Raw genomic sequence first — 27,335 nt, 5'->3', positions numbered from 1 at the left:
ACTGCCTTTCAGTTCACCATCAGCCATTATCTTCTCCAAGCAGTTACACTGTGAAATATAATGAATTTTAATTTCTATTAATTGAAGAATACACTGGCAAACATACAGTAATGTTTTCAAAAGGATGTTGTCATGCATTGAAAGGAGGGCGCGTATTGTGTTTATGTGCTCGGTGAAAAAACAGAAAATGGGCACATTATGCAAACAGACAGAATGTACCATGCACTGTGGCACAATTCAATTGAAGCTGCACTAATTGAGTAAATAAGATGAGCACAGCATGATGGGCTCAAGTTAAAGTTCCGAAATGGTTGTAAATGATTTTGGCATGAACAGGAACAATGTCATTTTTCTATCATCTGAAATATGTCTGGACATCTTCTCTTCTCACTTGAGTCTTTTGATACATACATGGCTGAACGCTTCCTAAAGCATAATTATCCCATCATCATCTGTCATGCTGATCGAGCCTGACAAAAGTCTTATGAACTCCTTCACCGCAGAACTACCGAGGTTTTGCTTCAGTGCTATGAGTCCCAGAGAGTCAGCTGGAGCAGCTTCAGAGTGAAGTGGAGATTTGGGGGGAGGATTGAATCCCTGTGATGGAGGTTGATCGGCTGCAGGTGGAAAATGACAGGTTTTTATTGTTGTAAGCCTCCTTTCAGCGACAACCCGAGCCTCACTTCATTCTCATCTTCTTCTACCCGCTCTGTTCTTCTCCTCTCAGGATTTCAGTGTGTGATGAGGACAAATTTCGCCACAACGAGTTCATCGGGGAAACGCGAATCCCCCTCAAGAAGCTGAAGCCCAACCAAATCAAAAACTTCAACAACTGCCTGGAGAAACAGTTACCTGTAAGTACAGCGAGCCTCACCAATACCTGTGGTTTTATTTGTTACTGTAAACATGATGTAGTGATTATTAACAGAATAATTAAAAACTCTACAGCACGGGAACAGTGATCAGAAAAAGTCAGATTATATTAATTTGCTTTGCAACAGTTGTTACACTAAATCAAGTTAACATTACATTTTGCTACATACCCCATACTCTCTACTCGTCTCTACAGTAGGCTACTATTCATTAATGTACATCTCAAAACAACAGCACACTTTAACCTAGTGTTTTCTATTCTATATTATACTCCAGAGCATAATAATACACTGTACTATACTCCTGTGTATACTGTACTACACTATACTCAAGTGTATACAACATTCTACTATAATCCATTGTGTTCTACACTACACTACACTACACTACCTAGTGTATACTATACTATACTATACTATACTATACTACCTAGTGTATACTATACTATACTATACTACCTAGTGTATACTATAGTATACTATACTACACTATGCTACCTAGTGTATACTATACTATACTACCTAGTGTATACTACTACACTATACTATACTATACTATACTATACTATACTACCTAGTGTATACTATACTATACTATACTATACTACCTAGTGTATACTATAGTATACTATACTACACTATGCTACCTAGTGTATACTATACTATACTACCTAGTGTATACTACTACACTATACTATACTATACTATACTACCTAGTGTATACTATACTATACTATACTATACTACCTAGTGTATACTATACTATACTACCTAGTGTATACTACTACACTATACTATACTATACTATACTATACTATACTATACTACCTAGTGTATACTATACTATACTATACTATACTACCTAGTGTATACTATACTATACTACCTAGTGTATACTACTACACTATACTATACTATACTATACTATACTATACTACCTAGTGTATACTATACTACCTAGTGTATACTATACTATACTACACTATGCTACCTAGTGTATACTATACTATACTACCTAGTGTATGCTACTACACTATACTATACTATACTACCTAGTGTATACTATACTATACTATACTATACTATACTATACTATACTATACTACCTAGTGTATACTATAGTATACTATACTACACTATGCTACCTAGTGTATACTATACTATACTACCTAGTGTATACTACTACACTATACTATACTACCTACTGTATACTATACTATACTACCTAGTGTATACTATACTATACTATACTACCTACTGTATACTATACTATCTAGTGTATACTACTACACTATACTATACTATACTATACTATACTACCTAGTGTATACTATAGTATACTATACTACACTATGCTACCTAGTGTATACTATACTATCTAGTGTATACTACTACACTATACTATACTACCTACTGTATACTATACTATACTATACTACCTACTGTATACTATACTATACTATACTATTCTATACTACCTACTGTATACTATACTATACTATCTAGTGTATACTACTATACTATACTATACTACCTAGTGTATACTACACTATATTATACTATATATAGTATACTATACTGTCTATACTGTACTATACTATACTATACTATCTACTGCATACTACACTACACTATACTATACTATAAACTGTACTTCACTACACCACTATACAGTCCTGTGTATACTATACTATATACCATTTACTATACTGTCCCCTAGTGTAAACTGTACTACACTACACTGTACTATAGTCCTGTGTATACTGTACTATATAATATACTTTACCCCAGTGTAAACCATACTACACTACACTACACCCCAGTGTGTACTATGCCATATACTATACTATAAATGTTTTTTATTCTGTACACTGCTGGACCTGGGTATCTAATTTCATTCCCTTGTGTTTTTAACATGTTTGAATGACAATAAAGTGCATCCTGACCTTGACCCTAGAGTACACTGTATTATACTATAGTCCTGTGTAAACTATACTTAACTCCAGTGTATACTGTACTGTACTTTACTATACTATACTATACTATACTATACTATACTATACCCCAGTAAATACTATCCTCCAGTGTATACTATACAATGCTGTGCTATGCTATGCTATAAACTATACCCCAGTGTAAACTATACTTAACTCCAGTGTATACTGTAGTGTGTACTATACTATACTATACTATATTATACTACTATGCTATGTTATGCTATAACCCAGTAAATATTTTCCTCCAGTGTAAACTATACTATACACCAGTGTAAACCCTAGTATACTACACTATAGTCCTGTGTATACCATATTATACCCCAGTGTATATGCTGCTCTATGCTACTCGACCATACTACACTCTACCCCAGTAAATATTTGCCTTCAGCGTACACTATACTATAACCCAGTGTATACTATAATATACTGTACCTTAGTCCTTTGTATACCATATTATACCCCCATGTATATTACACTATGCTATGCTGTGCTATGCTATGCTATACTTCAGTGTATATGAAACTATATCACACTACTTTGCTATAATTTACTCTGGTATACAGTACATATATGATATTGTACTATACGCTAGTTTATACTTTACTGTATTCCATACAATAATAATCTTAATTATATTTATATATATTTCAGTATACACTATTCTATACTGTATAATAATACTATACTGTAATATACTGTAGTATGCACCAGAGTATACGACACTATACTCAAGCACTATAGCTAGTACTATAGAAACATACTAGACAATAATCCAGTTTACACCACACTTTGCTTTACCATATTGTACTACATCATACTATACTCCAGCATATACAATAATATACTATACTACCAGGTTAAATACACATATTAATTTTTCATGTCTAATAAAATATTCTGTACTGTATGTTCCAAGAATATCTCTATTGTGTGTTGGCTGTGTTTGCTTGTTGTGCAGTTGCATCATAAACAGTATCATATTACACAGCAGATGAGGGGTTAAATCAATATAAGTGTGTTCAGTGTGTCAAGATTTACACTAAATGTTAAACAAGAAACCAATCAAGAAATCACTGGAAGGAACACAAGGAAACAACAGAGGCACTTGAGCATGTGGGTGGCCATGATGAATAGCTCGGTGTGTTTACCAAGTAAGAATGCAATTTACTGTTTTGGGTTTTTTTTATATATATATTTCATGCAAACTAGGTTCCATTACTGAATAATATGTCAAAACTTGGAATGAAAATGCCATGGCTGCAGGGTGGTTTATATCACCTATGGGGCCATTGTGTTTTTCTTCACTGAGGGACACGACATGGCAGCAACTGGTGTGCAGCACGCCTCTGACCTTAATGTGTTGTCCTATCTATTAGCTATGGTGACTTTGAATAGATTAGCAAATCACATCATAACTTCTCCATCTTCCTGTTAATGAAATAATCCAGTAATGTGGTCGGTGCAGGAAAATGGCAATACCTAAAATGTTTTTATCATCAATTGTTAAAATGATGCCAATTAGAAAACTGACATTTTTAACAAAGCTGCAGATATTTTCGCATTTTACCCTCAAATACCCACTGCCTGTTTCACTTATCTGTTTTCACTTAGTCTATTTCAGCTCAGTCTCTCAGATCATGCACATACTGTATGTCACTATATGGCTTCATTCCTCAGTGATCTTGAGCAACACTCCAATAATCCTTCAGTGGGATACACTGCAGAGCTGTATGTCAAATCTCTTATTTCAGTGTTGTATAGAGAGTAAATACAGAAAATACACTGGACGGTTGGCATCCTTCATGCATTTTTTATGAAATCATTTTCACAGAAACAGCATGTAATTGGAAACTAATTGAAATACCCAGTCACACTAAATTGAGACAATAATACTGTATGTGCAGTTCTGCAGGAACAAATAAAGCTTGCATCTAGCCTACGATGCTGCTGGTACATGTAGTACATGCTGGTAATTGCACCAAAAACATCTACACCAACAAAAGTATACATAAGAGTTCAGATTTAACCACATGATAGATTGGAGCACAGAGTTCGGAGCCCACGAGTGGGGTGCAGGAGAGGATTATGTGTTATGAGAGCATGGGAGTGAGGTGGAGCATCATCGAACTGTGATTGAATATCCTTTTCAAAATTGCCTACACAGTTTATAGTTTAAAAAAAAAAAAAAAAAAAAAATCTGGATCCATGTTTGGAGTGAGCCTTGTGTTTGGAAAGACAAATTCCTGTTGCTTCTCTCATATGCTTTGTTGTCTATGTGGGAGTGTGAAATAGCATCCAGAAATACAAAATATGCTCATGTTTTACTAGTATCAAACAGCCACGGTGCATTTACTGTTCTATGCCCTGGTCTTGTCAAGGTTTATTTGATTTAAGTACACGCTACACTTCCAACATGACCCCATTTTAAAGAGGCAGTGTGTGAGATTTAGGCAGATTTCTAGCAGTGAAGACTGCACATTGTGACCAGCTGAAATTCCTCTGGGTTAGAATTCCGTCAGTGTTCATTGTTCAGGAGGTTTATCCACAGAGGTCTTGTCTTCTCCAAAACAAACAGACCACGTGAATTAAACCGGTATATATGCTGACTAAAGCAGTTTCATGTTATAAACCAGTGTTTCTCAGACGCTGTTTGGCACGTCACATATCGGCCACTAGCCTACAACCTGCTAATGTGTGCTCACCTATTTTCTCTGCTTACTGTATAGCCCTGTTTCCACCAAACACTTTCAGTATGGTACCTTTGGAATCAAAAGTAACCCTTCAGACATGGTACCTAGACCCTGGCATTTCCACTGCAAACAGTACCCTTAAATGTGGGCGGGTAGTTGTCACTCACTGCTCTGTCCAGCACTCACTGTATTTCCTCATCAGCAGTGACACAGATGGAAGTCTGCACCTAGTTGATCGTCCACAGAACGAGGCTGCACGCCAACATTTTCAGAACACAATAAAACAAGCTGCAGTGAGTCTTTCTCCATGGGATACTTAAAAATAGTGGGTTTGTGCATTTGGTCCTTCTCAGGCAAGCTCAGAGGTTTAGTGTTGTCGGAGTCCACAGGAACGATGCTCCGCCACATTTTTTTTTTTTCTCCAAGTGACAATTAGAATATATGCAGTTCACAAAATCCAGTTGAAATGAATATATATATCCAAGAGAAAACTAATAAAATGGTCAAAGTTGTCACAGTGAAATTAAGGTGTGCTGATTGATTCACATTAACAACTCATGCATTGAGTAACATTACAAGTAAACATTCCACCTTAAAAGTTGCCGGCAGTCGGCCCAGTGAATGAAGTTATCCCTCTAAATCACAGTGACATTTTGAATGTGTATGGTGGTTAAACTTGTCATACAGTGATTACAGAGCATGGCACCAGTAGAAAAACCTTAATTTTTTGAGTGTATAATCGTAACTGGTGTTTGCAATTTGTAGCATTGCCTCTCTATACCTTTGTGGTATAAATAAAAACATCTCTAGGGTGATGACAGCAAAAAAGAAAAAAAAGACCATTTACATTTCACAATAGATGGTGTCAGAGCTGATGTCTGACTAGGAATGAGCCTCCACCACAAAAAGCACATCCTGACATGATGCTTCCGGCTGAGCCTATACCTTCACCGTCCATGACTAAATGTGAGAATGATGTAGAAAATTGAAGGTAGGCCTGCTTGAAACCGTTGCTTTTTAACAGCTATTTACAGCAGTGACTGGATGGATTTACTCTATACATGTTCTTTAATTCTCGTATTGCACTTCCTTTCAGTAAGCATAACCCTAGAGGAGGTTTTTGTGTCTCTGGTAGCTCAGACCATCACAACATGCAGTGGCTTTTAGAGTAGCTGTAGAGCAGATGCTTGTGTCAAACTCCATAACTGTCTTTGTTTTTCCAGTTAGGTTGCTTTGCTATTTTGGACCACCCTGTCATACTGTATGTCTCACCCCGGACAGTAAAGAGCAATGTTTGGACATTTTCACATAGAAATGCTTCAAGGCAAAGTGAAGCTATGACCACTTCAGCTTACAGAGAGAGAAGAGCTCAAGGCAGGAAGCTTTCTGCTCTGCTTGCTCTTAGCGGATAAGGAGTTCTGTCTCTACACAGGATGTTGTTTGCTGTGCTGGGGAGAACAGAGCACCACGCATTTAATCATCTCATCCAGCAACTTGCAGCGTCTGTCGTGCTGGTGGTTTCTGGCTGACAGTGAAGCATTTTGACTGTCCAGCTCCTGAACAAGTCAGTCAGCCTGTAAACTTGTGGAATGGGCCTATCTCAGGTTGGAATATGGATGAAGAAATACAGAAAACAATGATTAGATGCAGTCTAAAAGTTGGAAAACCTTTCTACCAAGTTTATATCAAAGTTACTATGAATGACGCGTCGCTTTATTTAGTAAAATAAAAACAGATTTTGTTCGATTTTGTAAATATGGCAGATTCACAGACTGAAATATCTGTTCACGTTAGTGAGGTCTGTGTGAGCAGTGAGGTCTGTGGTCAAGGTCACTATGACCTCGACCACAGACCTTTGACCACCAAAATTGACTCAATTCATCAGCAAGTCCAGGTGGACATTTGTGCCAGATTTGAAGAAATTCCCTCAAGGCTGTCTTGTCAGATATTGCCTTCACAAGAATAGGACAGACATATAGATGGACGTACAACCTAAAACCTTAATGCCTCCGGCCACAGCTATCGCCTGTGCAGAGGCAAAATGACAGTGTCTAGTAATCCCATTTGGAATGGGCCAAAAGAAATGCATGACACTTATGTAAAAATGAATTCATGAATGAACAATTCAAATAAGGGCATGGAAATACACTGATATTGTGTTATAAGACTACATATCATCTCAAATTTTGGGTGTCTTAATATTGTAGAAGTTGTCTTTTTCTGTTTTTGAGTGAACTTTGATTTCTCCAGCTGTTCTTTTATTATTTGCCCTTAGACCCACTTAGTAGGGATGCACGATACTGGATTTTTTGCTGATATCCCTTATGTTGTGATGTAACAACTAATTTGACTGATCACCAATATCGATATATACACATTTTTCCCCACATCATCAAGTCTCTTCTGTGGTGGAATTAACTCCATATTATGCATGCATACTCTTATTGTGATGGCCCAGGATGGAGACATGAAATACAATACTTTTCAATGTATGTAATATTGTGCAAAATAAGAAAAAGCATTTTGGTTGATTCTAATAGTTCATATTAAAGCCAGTATTGGTCAGTACCAACGACATGCCGATACTATCATGCATCCCTACCATTTAGTTATTACATTGACACAACTGATGATTATTTACCGAAAAAAACTCATTGTGTAATTACCATTTGAAAGAGCCAATAGTTAATTGTACAATACCGTTGCAATATCGATAGAGATATTTGGTCAAAAATGTTGTGATATCAGCCTGTTTAGCGTCTATGAGATGCACAGTTTTCAGCTAACTCGAATGTAAACCCATCCATGGCAGTACGTGACACTGAGAGCAACTGACACATTACAAAGAGCAAGAAAATCCACGATGGACAGGAGGGAGAAGGGGCTGATCGGCCAAAAACAAAGAACAAACAGACTTTCACTCAGGAGACAGCAGTTCGTGTCTTGTGTGAAACCAAAAGTTGTCGTTGTTTCAATGTAACCTTATGCAATTAACATACAGTGACACTGACGCCACTCACGTGATGTATTTGTCATGTTAATAATGTAAATGGATGGTAAATGGACTGCACTTGTAAAGCGCCTTTCTAGTCTTCCGACTGCTCAAAGTGCTTTTACACTACAGAGTCACATTCACCCATTCACACACTGTTGGCCAGGCTAGCATACAAGGTGCCACCTGCTCACCTGGTATAGCCATCGGGCACAATTTAGGGTATAGTATCCTGCTCAAAAATACCATGATAGAACGAACCACCGATCTTATGATTAGAAGATGACCCGCTATACCTCATGAGCCATACTTACTAGGCCTCTGCACCGAAAACAGCCGCGGCCCACAGGCATTATGTTTTCAGGGTATCTGTCGCATTCTGTTGAAAGTGATATCTCAAGAACACCTTGAGAGATGTGTCTCCAGATTTGGCACAAACAAAGGTCAAGGTCACTGTGACCTCACAAATAATGTTTTTGGCAATAACTCAAGAATTCATACACTAATTATGACAAAATTACACACAAATGTCTAACAGGATAAAATGATGACAGCAATGACATTTTACATCAGCTTTCTGTGACATCATAACATTCTACAAAATGACTTTTCTGGTCATTACTCAGGGACAGAAGGGGAAGAATTTGGTTAGATACAGAATTAGTGACATTAATCTTGTGTGTCCATCTTGACACTGCTGATTGTATAGATCTGTGCTGCAGAGGGGAAAATGTGGACGTAAACTGTAACTGCAACTTGACAGGTTTGTGAAGGCATACAACTGTGAGGCGGTATTTCTACTTTTATTCCGAAACATGATCTTTTTTCTAAATGCAAGCAAGTAGTTACGTTGTCAAAACCTACCCGCAACCATTTTACAGCAGTTACAGTGTGTTTCAGCTGTGTGTCACATACACTGAAGGGTGCCCTGTGCATTGCTGTGAGAGGCTGATGGGCGTGACAAAGCATCAATATCTGACAACCTGGGAGTGAGAACAGGCTGGTGGTATTTGCTTTTCTTCATATCATCCAGCCCTACTTTCATCATTGCAAATACTGGGAATTTACACTCATTCACTCAATCACTTTCCGTAACAGCTTAACCTGTTGGTGGGCTGGAGCCTATCCTAGCTTACCCTAGATAAACGTTCATGCTCACATTCACCCCTGCGGCCAATTTAGAGTCACCAATTAACCTGCATGTCTTTGGACTGTGGGAGGAAGCCGGAGTACCCGGAGAAAACCCACACAGGGAGAACACGCGAACCCCGCACAGTGGGGCTACCCATCCCGGTTCGAACTAGGAACCCTCTTGCTGTGAAGCGACAATGCTAACCACTGCACCACTGTGCCACCCCTGTAAAAGTTTATACAAGTCAAAGCACCCATAAATGAGCTAAGAAGAGCTGCCTGAGGAAACCAAACTACTCAAATCTACACTGAAGCAGTCACATTCAGGATAATGCCTCCATTGTCACCACAGATAGCTCCCACCATACAGACAGGAAAAGTCCACACATGCTTACATAAAGGTCTTTGGAAGACAGAAGAGCTGTTTGTATGTTTTAGTAATCTCAAGGAAGCTGGGCAGCTGTGTCCTTGCAAACATTGTGACCATTCACCCATCTTATCTAATGGATGTGTCTGCCAGCCTCAACTCTGGGTCTGCCCACAGCACTGGCACCAGTCGACAGCAAGAGGGCCTGAACAGTGTCAGAGCCAGCAGCCTAATCTGGCAATGAATCTTGGATCAGTGTCTCTGTGCAATACATTTCTCTATTCCCTCAGCTCAGCTGGACAATGAAAGGCTTAACTGTAAGAGATGGCCACACATTTGTAGCTCACCCCGTTGCCATTAAAAAAAAAAAAGGCAGGTTTAATCCCTGTTTTTGGAACAGCACTTTGTCTCATTACAATGCATGTAAAACATTGTTGTTTATTTGTCTGCCCTGGAAGCTCAGCACCAGCAGTAATGATGTGACTGTGCTGAATCGTTGGAGGGGGCACACAACATGTTATGGCTCATTACTGAAGGTGAGCTGTGAAAATACAGGCATTCTTGGTCCCCAGAGGATGATACATGATTATTTCAGTGACCTTGGAGCTTCTACTAACATCCCCTTCAGGCGGAGTATTTAGTCCCTTGGCTGTGGTGCCAGTGGCTTGCTCCATTTAAATGCTGAGGGAAGCGAGAGAGGGATCAAATTCTTTTAACTTTCAAGTGACCAGTATGATGCTTAAAGCACATTAAACCTGCTATAACTGTTTGGGGTTTTTTTGCCCATGAGGGCGCAGTAGTGGCTGTACATGCTCAATTATTTTGCTCACATTCGTCCCTCCCACCTGAGATACAAGCAGAAGAGGCAAGAAAAAGACACAAAGCGAAATGAGTTGAGGCCAAAGCAGGCCCACAGGAAGTGTGCCAGGCTTTGAAGCAAATTTTCAAAATGGCCAAACAATGGTACTTTTTGACCATCACAACCCCCGAGAAATGACTCATGTCACAATCAAGATTTGATCCATTTGGTCCGATAACATTTTAAAAGTCTTGAAGAGCTGCTTGATTAAATATCTTTGTCCCCATTCAAGTTAGCAGGCACTACAAATCGCTACAGATCAAATTCAAACCAAGTTTCTGTCACTGTGTTGCCCTTTTTTGCCTCAAATGTTTTCAGAAACATATTTTAGCTTACCATATAACTGTAATTTGATATTGTTTGTTACCAGCTGAACACCATGTTGTTTCCTGTGGAAAACCAGCCAAGCTTTCATTACGTCACCCGCCAGCTGGAGTGTTTATTCGTCCAGTGTAGTGCAGTGCATTCTGGTAGTTGTAGGTTTTCTACGTCTTAAGCAAAAGCCCTTTTCCTCTTTCTCTGGTCACGTAGCACCAATTTAAAAAGGATTTTCTTCTTTCTGCTGCAAAGATAGACCACTTTTGTTAAAAGACCATCTTTCCAGCAGTGAAATACTTCCTCTGGAGATGCTCCTTATTGCTCTGTCAAAAGAATTGACTGACATAGGTGTTATTGGGAGCTGGCAACAAGGCAACTCCAACTGGCCAAATACTCATCAACTTTTCTGTGGTTACTCACAGTCCACAGAGATACAGTCGGTCTATATCTTCACTGTTAGTCCATCCACCAAAAGCCTCAAAAACATCAATAACCTTCTTACTAGTAGTGATGAGTTCTACAAGAACACAATTTTCGACCAAAGTTAAAAAGTGTTGGTTATTTAATATGAAGGATTTTGTTTTTGTGCTTGGTTTCTCACTAGTTTGAAGTTTGGCAACATCTGAATCAAAAAAAAGGATGACAGTTATCGTCCACACTGTCGTGATGAAGCAGATAGCCGAAATTTTTTTGACCATTAAACACTTATGAGAGAATAATTTAAGAGGTTTCGTCCTACATTTTAATTTTGATTTTTCCATTTTTAACTCTTTGAAACCTGGCGCGACATCACTTTTCTTTTGCTGCGTTCAGACGCCTTTCCCAAGTATTCAAACCATTGAAAAATTTGGTATGATTTTTTATTTTAAAGATATTTTTTTGGGGCTTTTTAGCCTTTAATGGCTAGGACAGACAAGCCTGAAAGGGGAGTGAGAGTGACATGCAACAAAGGGCCACAGGCTGGACTTGAACCTGGGCCGCTGCGGCAACAGCCTTGTACATGGGGCGCCTGCTCTACCACTAAGCCACCGACGCCCCATTTGGTATGATTTCTTTAGAAAACGTGGGGAAAAAGGTAATGAGCAACTTGCTAAAAAAAAATAAATAAATAAAAATAAATAAATACCAGATTTAGAAAATTATTTATTTAAAAAAAAATAGCAGAAAAAACTATATTTATAATGATTATTATTGTTACATTTTAAAATTATGTTACAGAATTATTACAATTTTTAAGCACTCTTTCCAGGTCGTTTCTCTGTTGCTGTTTTGTTTTTAACTTTCTTCCTTTCTTTTCTTTATTTTTTCATTTGATTTTTTTTTACTAATTTTCTTGTTTTTAATTTTCTCTTTTTACTTATTTCTAGCTAATATTTAGGGTAATTTCTTCTTTCATTGCTCATTGCCTTCTTCCAATGTCTTTAAAAGAATCAAGCCAATTTGCTCAGATTTCAAAAGATTGATGTTACAGAGAAAAGCCTCATGTTCTGTGTGATGCATTTCTTTTGTGAGCTGTAATAAACACTGCAGCAACCTGTGGGCTTAAACTGAGACATTAAGTCTTGATTTAACTGAAAAAAGACAAGAAACCTGAGGAACATTCTTTTCAGGGAACCAAAAATTTCTAGTTAAGCCTCAGAGCGCCAGATTCTTATGTCTGATTTTACCTCCTCTGTTATCAGCACTGCTTTCTTTATCCTCTCTGCGTGGAATATGTTTGTGAGTGTGCAGACTGAATGCCAGTGCCCTGTGAGCCACGGTCTCTTCTCTTGCATCAGCACAATAGTCAGCAACCCACTGTTCTCTGAGAGGTGTTGATCTGAGGGATCCTACCAGGACATTGGCAGGAGATGCGTTTTGGCCCAGCTTCCTGTTGCACACATTTACAGCCTCATATCCTGAACTACCCACGCTTTGTTTCAAAAGAGGTTTGCCAATGACATGTGGCACAAAAAAAAACACTCGTCTCAGTATGTCTGGAGACCTGTGCTACTCTGAACATGACAGGAGATAGGCAAAGAGGGACACAATTGTGGCAGTTAATTAAGGGTTTTCCACCTCTAACTGTATGTTAAGAGATGGGAATTGATTAGTGGCTGAGCAGCAGGGACAAGTCAAAGGAAAACTCCCCTTTATCCTTGGATCACCTGATCTCTTTCCTGGTAATATCGCCGTTTCCCTGGTAACCCCTCAGGGATGGAGCATTACCTGAAACCCAGTCAATACACTAGGAATATTATTGTTTTCAGTTGCTACCTCTGTGCTGCTTTGTTGCCAGCCTGTGGAGTTCAGAACACAAAGACGCAGGCACAGAGAGAGAAGGAGAGCAAGAGATGTATATCTCACTCCATTATTTAGCTCTGCAGCTACATTCATTTAGAACGATGTTCAGACAGTCACGTCGGAGGTGTCCGGTTATACTGTGCGTTAAATTCAATTAATGGACATCCTCTAGCCAATCTTAATTGAGTTTTCCCCCAAGCAATGGTACAATTAGCTGGAAAATGTTAAGCAAACACTACCACAGAGCAGTATGTTTGTGTATGTAAGTAGATTTAATGTTTGAGCAGATTAATGGAAAGAGGAAAAGGAGGCTCATAGAACCAGGGAAAGAGAGCAGACAGAGTCTATGAAGAGCAGAGGCCGTGTAGATGCTGACATGTATGTTGTGTTTATTTGTGATTATTGATTTTATGTGGTAATCAATTGAGTCTCTCAGTTTTAAAGCTGGGGTAGGCAGTGTAATTTTGGCCTCAGTGGGCAAAAATCCCATGTTTACTCTGAGCATATTGTGATTCAAGTGGACTGAGAGAAAACCAGGCTTCTGCGCCTCCTCTTGGCTGTTTTCAGGCTACAGGTCATTTCAGGGTGCTTTCACACCTGCCCTGTTTGGTTCGGTTCAATCAAAATCAAGTTCGTTTGCCCCCTAAGTGCGGTTTGTTTGAGCAGGTGTGAACACAGCAACTAGACTGAGACCTTCTTGAAGAGGTGGTCTCAGTCTGGTTACAAACGAACTCTGGTGCGGTTCGTTTGTAGTGAGAACATGTTCTGATCTGGATCTGAACCAACTGCAGTCACATGACACAATGTTTGGGTTAAACATGAGCATGTTACAGTCCTGGAGGATTATTAATGTGCACCTCCTCCTGTACTGCCTTAGTCTCTATATACAGACTCTACATTCAGTGAATGTAGAGTCTGTAGGCAAACCCCGGAAATCTTGCCTCCGGAAGAAGAGCGGAAGAGCCCTGGTTTCCAGTTGTAGGCTGTTTCTAGTCCGTGTGATATTGGCGAATCACGTTTGAGCCAGCTGCAGTTGTTGCCAGGTTAAACGGTCCGTGCGGTGAACTAACGAGGCGGAACATAATTGGCGTCACTGCAAACTCTGACTCCATCGCAATGGTTCAAGCATATGTATTTACTTATATATAAATGGACGTAAATTGGACAGAAATTCACCTCCTCTGACCAAATCAAACCAGAATGCCAAAAAATCAGGGATCTGCCCCCAGTTGAGTCCACGCGGACCTCCGCGGAGTTGGTTCCACATATGTTCCGCCCGAGTATGTTCGGGCCTTTAATATGCACATTCAGCACATCCAATGCATCAAAACATTGTTTTCTAGTTGGAGCCGCGCCTTGTTTTCAAACTGTATGGTTTGACTAAAATGAACAATGACAGCAATATAGTCCACGATGAGCAGCGCTAAAATCATCCTGCGTAGTTGTCCCTCCATTGTGACATTAGAAAGTGTCACATTTATCTTGCAAGTGTACTCTTCTTCAACGTTTGGTTTACTTCCTGATTTTTCCCACATGGAAATTCTGACCAATCAAGAGCAGCTTTCTCACACAAGGCATTTGATCTGGTCCTCCTGTAAATGCTGCTGTGAGAACATGAACCAACTCTAGGCAATTATGCAACTTTGTAACAAAATTAGTCCCTGATTCTCCCTGAAGGAGACAACTCTAGGTCTGAAAGCACCCTCACAGACAAGATGTTCCTACTGACTGTTCCACAAATGCAGACGTGCGTGCTCATTGCTCCAGTGAAAGTCTGATTCTATGTCAGAAGATCCTGCAGAGAAAGTTGCCATTCTAGCATTGGCAACAACTGTCTACAATGCAAAGCAACCCAAAAACAGAAGATGCACTCTCAGAGTCTAAAAGATCTTAGAATAAACAAAATATGACAATGTCAGTACCAGCCAAGTGTTTCAGAGATAGAGAGAAAATGTTGCAAATTGTTTAGCCTTCTGCTAACTGGAGACAAAGGCTCACGATTCAGGATACCATCTGTTTGACTTGCTGCCCTCTGGAAAGCACTTCACATCATTCAAAACCCAGACAAACAGACTCAAACACAGTGTTCTCCCACAGCAATAGGGTCTCTGAATGAATTCAAATAAACAGGATGAATCTTTTTTTGGGGTATAATTCCTACACCAGATGTGCAATATTCAAAGACATACTATATGTAGTTTTTTTACCTATTAAACTTATTTATTGTTTATTTATTATTGTGTGTATTGGATGGTTGAATGTATGATGGATGTGGTTTTTAACTGTCAGCACCTTACAGGAGTAGCACTCCTAATTTCCTTGCGTTTTTAATCATACAATGACAATAAAGACATTCTGATTTCGATTTTGACTGCGACTTCAACTTCAAGTTTATGAAGCTAACTTTTGCAAGATTCTCAAATCAAAGTGTGTCCTTCGCCTCACTCCCCACCACTACAGCCTACCTAGCAGGGAGGAGAGCAGGCAGCAGCTCCAGATATAGAACTCCAGTCAGCAGCCGCAGCAACCCCAGCTAGTGCAAAGCCCAGCTCTAGGGGAATGGAAAGACCTGATTTGTCGCTGGATCAGCAAACTTTCTGTTGCTGCTGTTACACAGGTTAAACCTGGCACTGCCGCTGGCCACCAACTGCTGTGACACCCAGCACTGGGGAGTTTCTGCTGATTGAAATTCAGCTGCTACAGTCGCAGATCAAAGCTCCGTTTCTCAAGATGCTGCCTGTTCTCCTGCCGGGGAAGCAGTCCACAGCTGCGGGGAGTGAGGCGGAGGGACTGTGGCTAGCTTGCTAATTCTTGTCTGAAAAACAGAGACAGTGGAGCAATGAGGGGCTGAGAGAATTTGCTGTGTACAACTGTACAATGAAACTAAATAAATAAATGTATGGAAATCACTGGGTTACTGTATGAAGCTCATGCATATGCCTGTGGTCGTCTGGTGGGAGGGGCTTAGGACAGGAGGGAGGGGACAGGAGCTTTTAATGTCTCTATTTGTTGGTATAAATTCTTCATGTGCTAGCTTCAAAAATATTTATTAAAGAAGGATGCCTAGCGAGGAGAAATTGATGTTCCATGTTTAGTAGAGCAATAACATATATATAAGGAATTATAGGATACAGTAAAAACATAAGTGGCGGGACATAAATTCTACCAGAACATTAACAGTCAACTAAATAAAATGAACACAAGGGCAAAATTCAAGGGGACAGAAATGCTAAAGAACAGATGTAGGTCTTGAGTTTTGAATTATGCTCTGTGAGTGTGCAAGAGAAAAGAAGACTCTGAGTGTTGTAAAGACGTCTGCACTTGTCAGGTGCGCCGGCCTTGATATCATCCAGGCAGCCTGAGGTTTGTACTTCCTCCCTCGCTCTCTGTCTTCATACTCTTGTATTCCTGTCAGCCTCTCGGAGTGTCACAGACCTCCCAAAGTACATCTTGGTAAAGGAGACAGAGGGGCATAGACAACCAGCAGGATGTCCTAAACTCAGATAAACAGTAGAAGAAGAGACAGGACTAAATGGGTTTGACAGTAAACTGAGGCGGCGGCCGAAACATGTCGGCATGCCAGATGAAATGGATGCCGAGTCCTCGAGTCCAGCGAGACGCCTTGTAAAAGTCATTTGTGATTCGTATAGAGAGTCAGTTCCCTGGAGATATCTGATTAGTATCCTGCTGTGGACACTGCTGGACAGATTGTCGAGCACTATCTCCCACACAGAAGCACAAAGACTGTGGCGGAGACAGAAATCTGTCTGCAGAGACTTTCAGCCTGTTTTTCTTCATGTTATTATTCTCATACTGTTTCTGAATGTTGAAGCGGAGGTCAGTGTTTAGCAGCAAATGTGTGAGCCTGCAACGACTGTAACAACGGCCGCTGCTTGGAGCTTGTTAAGGCAGGATTGTTTGAAGCAGCAGCTGTCCATTCATGTCCATTCAGACTTTCAGTATAATTATTCCACAAATAGTGAAACTGTTTTTGGCTTTCAAAGAAAAACAGAGAAATGCATTTTTGTCATCTTGGTTGTTTCAAGCGGTACGTCACCCGTAAAATGACCATTTGTAAATCAATTAGTCGCGCTGTGTTACCTTGAATTTTTATGAAGAAAACGTTGTTTTTCTCACATGCCTTCATGGAAAACAGCAAACATATTGATTTATTTATTGATTGGAGACCAGGTTTAACAACAGTTACATTAAAGCAGAGGTGATTCATTGACATTGATTACGGCAATATATCAATTTGCAAACATACAACGCTGCATCACAAAGTATAGATTTTTTCAGAGAAGGGGCTGCAGCCAAGCAGAAACCTCCATGGATGAAAAATGAAGCCAACACAGACATGCCAAAAAACTGCAGTTCCTCTAATGGCCACTTGAGGCTGGCTCAAAAAGCAAGTCAATCCTTAGACCCCCATGTTAGAACACCCAACTTTACAGCAGTTTACAGCCTGGTACAAAAACAGTTTTGGTCTCTATAGCTAATTCCCCCTTCATGATAACTGTAACGCAGCTGTTTACATTTTATTTAGGCTTTACGTTGTGCATAACTAAGGGCAGGCAGCTTTGAGTGACAGGTTGTCTGCTGATACTGTCCTCTGCTTCTCAGTCAGATCCACCCCTCGCTCCTCCACAGCTCCACCCTCTCACCCAGATATGGTTCGACAGGCAAAATGTCAACTTCACCCACAAACCAGTGGGTGATGTCACCGTAGCTACATCCATTATTTTTCCATTTTATGGCTGCAACCAAAATGGCTCATCACAGGAGTACACACTGCTGTACACGGACACTTAAAGTGAAAGCATCCCTGAGCACTTTATCAAGATGGAATTATTCTGTTTAATGTTTGTCCCCTCAGAAGAATCACATATTAGGATTATTATCAATACGCAGAAACTGTTTCTGTTATTAGTCACTTGAAATTTCTGCACTGCTGCTAACGTTACACGAAGCGTCATCTAACGTTATTATTTGTCCATTTTATATTTTCTTTTTACTTTAATGGCTATGTACGAGTGAAAAAAATGGCTTAAACTAACTTTACAGACCGCTGTCACAGTCTGTAAATCGTTTCAGTTATTGTCCGTGCTTCACACTGATGCAAAAATGCATCTGCCAGTAATTATCTCACCTGCATACTATCCCAGTGATGAAATAAATCCATGTCATAATCATTTCAGGTTTTAAGTCAAGTTCTTAAGTAAGTTAAAAAACTGATTCTCCAGTTCAGGGAAAGGGCTGCTACGATATACAGTGATTAGATTAATGTATGTGTCTCAGCAATTTGATGTCTGATAGGAAGAATACTGGACCTATTATTATTATTATAATTATAATTATTATTATTATTATTATTATTATTATTATTGAATTAAATTATCTAAATATTAATGAGACAAGTTCTTGACACTTATTTTGGGGGAAATTAATTGTTATATTAATTGAGGGGAAAAAAAAAATCAATTTTGAACTTTTTTTTTTCCTTTTCTTGGTTGTTTTGTTCTGTATATTGGTTTATCTGTTTGTATTAATATGTACAGAATATTGACTAGTCTTTGCGAGACTGTGAAAACAGATGACTTAAACCTGCTATTTTAATGTACGTTTATATATATTGACCTTTGAAGGGAGGGGAGGGAGGCTTCGGGTGGGAGACGTCAGTTTTAACCCTGTTCTTTTTTCTTCTGAACGGTAATATCAAAATAAAGTCTATACTAGTCCATACCCGGGGATGTGTTATGTATAGAGGAATAAGAAATCAAAAACAGTATATTAGAGGAAATGCAAAATCAGAGCACTGTAAATGCACTGTGTAATAAATATTAATGTAAGACAAACAATGCACACTGTATTTATGATGACGGACGGACTGGGACGGACAGAGGGAGGGACAGAGGTTTCTCCATTTAATAGTAGGATAAAGTAAAAACAAAACAAAACAAAAAAATTAAATTAGTATAATTGATATATTAGTTGTTCATTTTTTTGATTAGTCAATTACCCTATCATTAGATCAGTCAAAAAAATAAGAAAAGACAGGTGCAGCCCAAAGCAAAACTATATTAAATCCTCAGTTTTAATTTTAATATAGACTCCCACACAGGTCATGCAGTAAAATCCAGCTTATCCCAGGTGACATTGGGTAAGAGGTGGGGTTCACCCTGGACAGGTCACAGGACTATCACAGGGCTGACACATAGAGACAGACAACCATTCACACTCACATTCACACCTACAGACAATTTAGAGTCACCAATTACCCTGCATGTCTTTGGACTGTGAGAGGAAGCTGGAGTACCTGGAGAAAACCCACATTGACACAAGGAGAACATACAAACTCCACACAGAAGTATTCAAACCCCCCACCCTGGGCTTGAACCAGGACCTCTCTTGCCGTGTGGCGACAATGCTAACCACTGCATCACTGTGCTGACTAAAGAAAAACAGTGAAAAGTTATTGGAACAACTTTCTCTATATGTGTCTTTAACTTTATATCTCAGTGTGAAGTAATTTGTCATAAAGGAGACAGGGAGGCAGAATGAGACTGAAAAAACTCAGTGAATATCAATTTGAAATGACACAAACCAAAATGAAAGAAATCACAGTCCCACAGTGCCCACATTTCCACTGGTCCATGCACTTTCAAGTAGCTCTCGATAAGCTTGAAGCTCTTAAGCCTCTGTGCATTTGCTCTACTGATATGAATAGTCTTATAATGTATATGCGGTTTAAATAAATGCTGATGTAAGGGGAAAGCCCGGCGCATGCACCCAATCAGCAGCTGCGCGAGTGTCGCTGGTAAATTGCATTTCTAAATCATTGGGCATAGCAGTGAAAAAAACAAAGCTCAATAGCTCTTTAGGGGCCTGGGCTGCTTTTCTGTAAGAAGTCATACATCAAGCATATATTTTTCTCTCTGGGGAGCTTAAAAGCCCCATGGAGCACTGAAGGGACGGGGGGGGGGGGGGATCAGAGTGCCAACCACTGAATAATAACTGACTCCACTTGATTGATTGATTGTTGATTTGATGGTTGGTTTCGGGCAGGGTGGGGGTAGAACTGCAAGCTTAATGAGTGGAAATTATGTATGACTGTGCATTTGGCCGTGTGTTTGAGTGTATGTGTGAGAGAAAATACATCAGTCTTTCCATAGCTGATCTTGCAAACTACTGGACCAATCAGCCTTACATTTTGTATCTCATGGTTGCAGTGATTTATAATTGTTCTACAGCCTGTTTAACTGACTGTTTTATACCGTCACTTACTGCTGAGTTTTCATTCCTCTTAACCAGCAGGTAGGGGCTGCATTTTTTCTGGAAATTGGCCTCGGCGAAACAACAAGTGTTGCCGTCTGTTACGGGACACATTTTGGTCTTCATCGTGGCTCAAAAACTCAAATTCATAGAAAAGTTTGGTCTCATTTTGAACCAAAGAATCTGCAGATGTTATGATTCACTAAAGTTAGGCATGTTACAAGATGAATGAGCAGCTCTCCGTGGTCCGGCTGCAACCTGGTTTTGTTGGAGCGATTAAAAAGCAGAGGACAGCGACATGCAGGTTAACTGGTGACTCTAAATTGTCCATAGGTGTGAATGTGAGTGTGAATGGTTGTCTGTCTCTATGTGTCAGCCCTGTGATAGTCTGGTGACCTGTCCAGGGTGTACCCTGCCTCTCACCCAGTGTCAGCTGGGATAGGCTCCAGAATGAATGGATGAATGAAAAGCAGAGCGTTTTCTGCCCGATTTTATAGACTTGCAGATTTTGTTGATTTGGTCATTTCACCTGATATTTTAGCCTGTTCTATTTCAAAAGTCGTCAAATACTGCCGCTTTTCTGTGATTTTGGTGTCAAAAGCTACCTTTCACAGGTGGTGTGATATGCGGCCATGGGCATCACTATGTCACGCGACCTGACGTAACCTTTGCTGGTGTATTGATATGCCACCGGTCTGCTAGACGGCACCTGTTGCAGTAGTATGATACGTGGACAGGCAGCGTCAGGTTGTAAGGACATAAAGTCCCTAAAGTGTGGGCAGGAGGGGTGGTGGATGGGTCCAACAGACCTTGGACTTTTACCTGGAGCCTGGTGTTCAATACCTGTATGAATGTAAAGCCAAACCATGATGTTTTTTTCTAAACCTAACCACATACTTTTGTTGATGTCAGGGTGTTGGTTCCCACGTGCTTTTGTTGCCTAAACCTAACCATAGGATTTTGTTGACGTCCCAGCCTTGGTAGTGGTGTCCTGGAACATCAACAGCAGATGCAGGAGGACACCTGGCACTTAATATGAAGAAAGGCCACCAACAGCCGCCTGACATAGATCTGCGCTTTCTCTCAGTTACTACTTATTTTAAAAAAAAAAGTATGAATAACTTGAAATGTTACAAGAATCCTCTATTTTTTAAAACAAATTATTTTAGTGTTTAGTTGTGTTATAAATCGAGCCTTGGCCACATCTCCTTTAAGATCAACTCATCCAAACAGACGTGAATGTTCGGATTTATTTGGCAGGATGTTAAAGTTTGGCTCTCATGGGCTCAGTGCTGTGTTGGGAATGAAATCAGACACATGGGTCATGTGTCTGTTCAGATGTTTATCTTGTCTCTAAATAGCATGGCAAATTAATTTTGATGAGGCTATTAGCTCACCTTCTGCAGCGGAGGTGACATCAATCAGCCAATCAGTGTTTGGCTGATTTTCAGGACACACAACCATCAAGACACTGCTGAAGACTTTTTATATTATTGAATTCATTTTACAAAATGCTAAACAGGACAAAAATATGACTGAAATCCACAAGTGAGAACATTTACAGAAACTTATACTGCTGTCTGCATGGATTTGCAGCATTTTGGAAATTAAAACTTTGGTTTAATCAAATGACGATGATGATGATGACAATGCCAGAAATGAGAAACATCAGTTGCAAATTATGTTTTTGTAGCATTCACACCTTCATATGGTTGATGTTGTGAGCACTGCTGGTTATTACGTCTAAATCTTGTAATTTTTTCTACTGCTGCAGGTCAACAAGACAGAAGACAAATCCCTGGAGGAACGAGGACGCATCATGATTTCTCTCAAGTACAACACCCAGAAGTCTTGCCTGGTAGTGGGCATCATACGCTGTGCTCACCTCGCCGCCATGGACGCCAACGGCTTCTCTGACCCCTACGTCAAAACGTCAGTATATAGAACACAAACTGGAGGATGCTAATATGCCACATATCTGATATAACCTTAACCTCCTCTGTGCTATTCCATAGACCCATTTTAGTCTTTTTTTGGGGTGGACAGGGGATCTTTAGGAAAGCTTGGAACCTGAAGATTAATTTAAGATGCAGCTCACTACTGTGTGTCCAGTTTTTTTAGTCATAAATATTTAACAAACATTGTCTTTTGGTTACGAGCCTATTCAAACTTTGAAAGTTTATATTGTATAGGGACTGAGAACATCCTAATGGAAGTATATGACAGCCGTTCCCATGCTCAATTATGTTTAATAAGTTGTTGTAGCAATTTTTGGATGACACCATTTGTTCCACAGTTTTGGTGCTGAACTTAAGGATTGTTTCCCGCTTTGTAATTCATAAAACTGGTCAAAAATCCCTCTTAAACAGCACATTAAGACACCAAGACCTAAAGGAATGTCACAGAAAAATCCATGCCGTGATTTGATTTTAAAAACTCTTGACATTTGAAGATGCCTGAAGTCTCTAGTTTGTGACTGTAAAATGTCCTGAGGCTGTGATTATCCTAGAGGTCACAATAGGTCATTATATACAGTGATGTCTGTAGTCCTCAATAGTCCATCTACAATGAAATGGCTGCTGTTGGGACTCACATAATCACACAATAATAAAACTGGGCTCATTGAATCCACAAGAGTCTCAGCTTTCCAGTCATACCCAATTTATGCAATTACAATCTTTAGGGACCCCAGTATGCAAAAAAGATTCAAAATATATGATATTATTATAAATTCAATATTCAATATCTTAATATTCATGTGGGTGGCCTTGTTGTCACCATCACTCACTGTATTTCCTCATCAGCGGTGGCACAGATGGAAGTCTGCACCTTGTTTATCGTCCACAGAACGAGGCTGCACGCCGACATTTTCAGAACAAAATAGAACAGGCTGCAGTGAGAGTCTAGATATTTTAAAACAGTAGGTTTGTGCATTTAGTCCTTCTCAGGCAAGCTCAGGGGTTTAGTGTTGCCATAACCCACAGGAACGATGCTCCGTGACGCTTTTTTTTTTCCTCCAAGTGAGGATGAAAATATATCCAGTTCACATAACCTGCTTGAAATTAATGTATCTAAACGCTTGAAGATCCATTCATTACTAAAGGTGTCTGTCATATAAACACTAAAGTAATAGTCAAAGTTGTTACAGTGACATTTAAGGTGTGCTGATTGATTCACGTCGTCAACTGAGTAACATTACAAATTAACATTCCACCTTAAAAGCTGGTGGACTGCAGTGTTCACAGCTCCACCTTTTAGTACCAGATCTGTGTGGTAGGTACCCCAACACATGGGGATGGTACGAAACGGTTCCATTGGTACCATCCACAACTTTTCAAGGTGGAAACGGGAAAAAAAAAAAAGCGTACTGAACTGAACTGAAGTATACTGCTTGGTGGAAATGGGGCTTTAGATATCTTGAGATGTGAGGTCAAGAGACCCCTTTGAAAGTGGCCACGTTGTTTTTCCTTGCCAAAATTTAGTCTAACTTTGGAGCGTTATTTAGCCCCCTTCCCAACAAACTAGCAGGACCTAGTTTATACTGATTGATTTCTTAATTCTTAAGTCTTCTGGTTTCATACATACAGCCTCTGAAAGTCCTTGCAGCGTGGAAGTGGGTTTAAAGGATAAATCCGGTTTTATTACAACATGGATCTTGTTTTCATGGTTTTGTGCCATTGTACTTTCCAAATTATGTAAGTTTGCAGAATCCAAAACCAATTCCATAGATTTTTTTGTAAGTAACTAAAGTGTGGGTAATGGATAAAATCTGACCTTTTGTTTGCACTGGAGGGAAAAGTCAGGAGGTCACCAGCACCATTAAGAACCGACCTCCAGGCTTCTTCAATATCGATACCACATTTCATGGAAAATTGGCTTTTAGATGTCAAGATATCAGACAAGCTGTCATCACTGTCTTTAGGGCTACCAAAAATCTGACTTAACATACTATAAGACAAAGATTTGTACATTTAAAGAGCAGACATAACATAAAAACATAAGCTAACCAGATGTAAAGTCACCTGTCGATCGACTACTCCCATTCCTCTCGACAAACAACTCTCCACAAAACACCAGATGCTCGTCATTATAATGCTATTTTAAGTGGGTGTACAATGCGGTGTAGAAGTGCTGAAATGGATTAGCCAGCAGTGCTGATGTTTTAGCAGAGAAAGAGGCAGACTACCTGTGATTATCAGTTGCATGAAAGAAACACAGCACAAGAGGCCATCCGCAGGGCTGCAATTTGAAGGAGAGTCCTATTTATCACACCTGAACATTTCCCAAGTCTTTCATCTGGCTGAGCAATGAAAGTGCAATTAATTTCCGACTCTGCTGTGCACACCTCGGGAACAAAGGCGCGACTCGTATCGGAGGAGAGGGGCTGGCAACAATTTTCCAGCGGTTTGAGGTTGAGAAAATCTCCCTGGAGCTTGAAGGACACGCGGGCAGATAATAGATTTACTCACAAGCTCATGTGAGAGGGAATGAAGGAAATGTATACTCTGTCAGATAGACATGACTGCATGATTTCTCTCCTCTTTCACCTATCTGAGGCATCGAGTCACAGCTGTCACCTGAACTGTAAATGGTTTGCTGTATTGTGTTGATAATATGCTTAAAATGCATGTGCAGTATGAATGTAGAATGCGGGTGGCAAGGTGATAGAGTACAGCGTGAGAAATGACACACTACATCCTCCTTAATGGCTCTTTAGTCAATGACTGAGGTGCATTTCATCACACTCAAAAGGTAAAGACATTTCTTGAGAGCAAGTATTTGATGTCATTGCACAGCTGCTGAACGAAAGAAGCAAAATTGCAGCAATTTAAACAATGAAATAACATTTAAATCCATTGTTTGGTACAACAGCATTGTTTGCATTCTAACATTCGCTGTTAGCTTGTGTTGCCTGGGGGGTCAGCGGTCCTGTTACATGACATAAATTAGATTCCCTGCAATATCCTCATCAACAACAATTTCAGCCCCCATTCCCTGGGGTAAGTTTGTGAGCAATAACCCACTTACCCTCCCTTTAAGTCTTTGTGTTACCTCGGGAAATTGAAGTCTGTGTGGGTCCAGTAAGCACGTAAAAGGAAAAGAGAGATGTGACGAGCTACTGTAATTGCTTACTGGATTGAAATATACCTCCGTCAGAATGAGCATCATTGCCCTAAAAGTGTTCTCTGCCAAATGGACACAGAGGTAATACACAGCATCCACTGCGCAGGGTTACAACCTGCCTTTTGCATCATTTATGAAGGCAGAACAGGAGCAAAGGTCCAACCTGAACACAAACACACATTCATAGACACATATGCCTGCATCCAAACAGCAGCACTAATGATCTGTGTTTACCACTGAGTCATAGACTGCAGAAAATGCAAACTGAAACTGATTAGTGATCGCAGTGTTACACCTTTTGGGAACACCAGCAACACCTCAACCAACCCAGACACCAGAGAAAATGTTGGCATTATATGTTTTTATAAACCAAGGATACCTTACCGCTTTTCATGACACTATTCTGGCAGAAAACGCAGCAATGTCTTGGTAAATAAACAAATGTTCTAGGCACTATCCCCACTAAAAAAAACAGCAATGCATCACCACAACACACCCATGTTCGGTGCCTAAAAAGCCGCTTGAAACACAGCAATGACTCACTATATTGCAACTGTTTTTGTTCTTTGTTGGTTTTCAACTATGATCTGCAGCTTGGCAGGCGTATCGCCCGGGTGACGTGCCACTCACCATCCCCTCAACCTTTACATGACAAAGTCAGCTCATGTGCTATGTCACTTTGGGAATGTTGATGATTCATATAAAATGTGCAAATGGAACATATTCTTGGTTTGTAGAAATGTACAATGTGTCCAGAATGAGGTCAGAAAAGGACCCAAATGCAGAACACTAGGCAGGTGGATTTGTTACAAAAGGCGAGCTTTAATGAAGCTTTAATCTCTCTGACTAGTCAAAAACCAGCACTTGGTCAGTGACTTCTAGCGTCAGACACCGACCAAAAAAAGCAATCCTTTAACGTAACTTTGATACGCAGTCGGTTGCTGTTATTGTTTAGCACCTGGCGGCATCAGGGGGAAATGTGGAGAGACAACAAGGAAAGTTAAGGTGGTGGAAGTCCAAGTAGAGCAGGCGGGAGGGGTGGTGGATGGGTCCAACAAGCACCAACATTTACCAAGGAGGCCGAGGCTTGTCCTAAGATTGTTTAGCCAAACGCTGTTCTTTTTTCCTAAACTCTACCACATGCTTTTGTTGCCTAAACCCAATCATGTATGTTTGTGGTTGAAGGACAGAAAAGTCAGTTCACTGTGTTGTACTGACGTAGTGCATTTATTTTGAAAGAGACTGTATGTAAACGTTAATTTCCTGTGAAAACAGAAGTGTAATTTAAAATCAGACAATGCATGTAACTGACACGGCATCCCAGAACATCAACAACCAACACACCCAGGGTACCTTGCATGTCATATCTAGACATGGAAAATCCATGACCAAACGTCAATATGTGACAAGGTCGGAGTGAGAAAGTGTTG

General features: G+C 39.9%; 1 protein-coding gene across 1 annotated transcript in view; it reads left to right on the top strand.

Moving 5' to 3' along the window:
* The window catches only part of doc2b (double C2-like domains, beta), a 247,321-nt gene that overhangs the window by 203,721 nt on the left and 16,265 nt on the right, over positions 1 to 27,335 (top strand). Inside the window, exons 5-6 of the mRNA XM_049591263.1 lie at positions 728 to 854; positions 22,556 to 22,713. Coding sequence (XP_049447220.1) covers positions 728 to 854; positions 22,556 to 22,713 — 285 coding nt within the window. The remainder of the gene's footprint in view (positions 1 to 727; positions 855 to 22,555; positions 22,714 to 27,335) is intronic.

This window comes from Epinephelus fuscoguttatus, linkage group LG12, assembly GCF_011397635.1.
Source record: "Epinephelus fuscoguttatus linkage group LG12, E.fuscoguttatus.final_Chr_v1".
Classification (NCBI taxonomy): domain Eukaryota; kingdom Metazoa; phylum Chordata; class Actinopteri; order Perciformes; family Serranidae; genus Epinephelus; species Epinephelus fuscoguttatus.
Note: the sequence above shows the minus strand (reverse complement) of the source record. Positions and strands in the feature narration are given on the sequence as shown.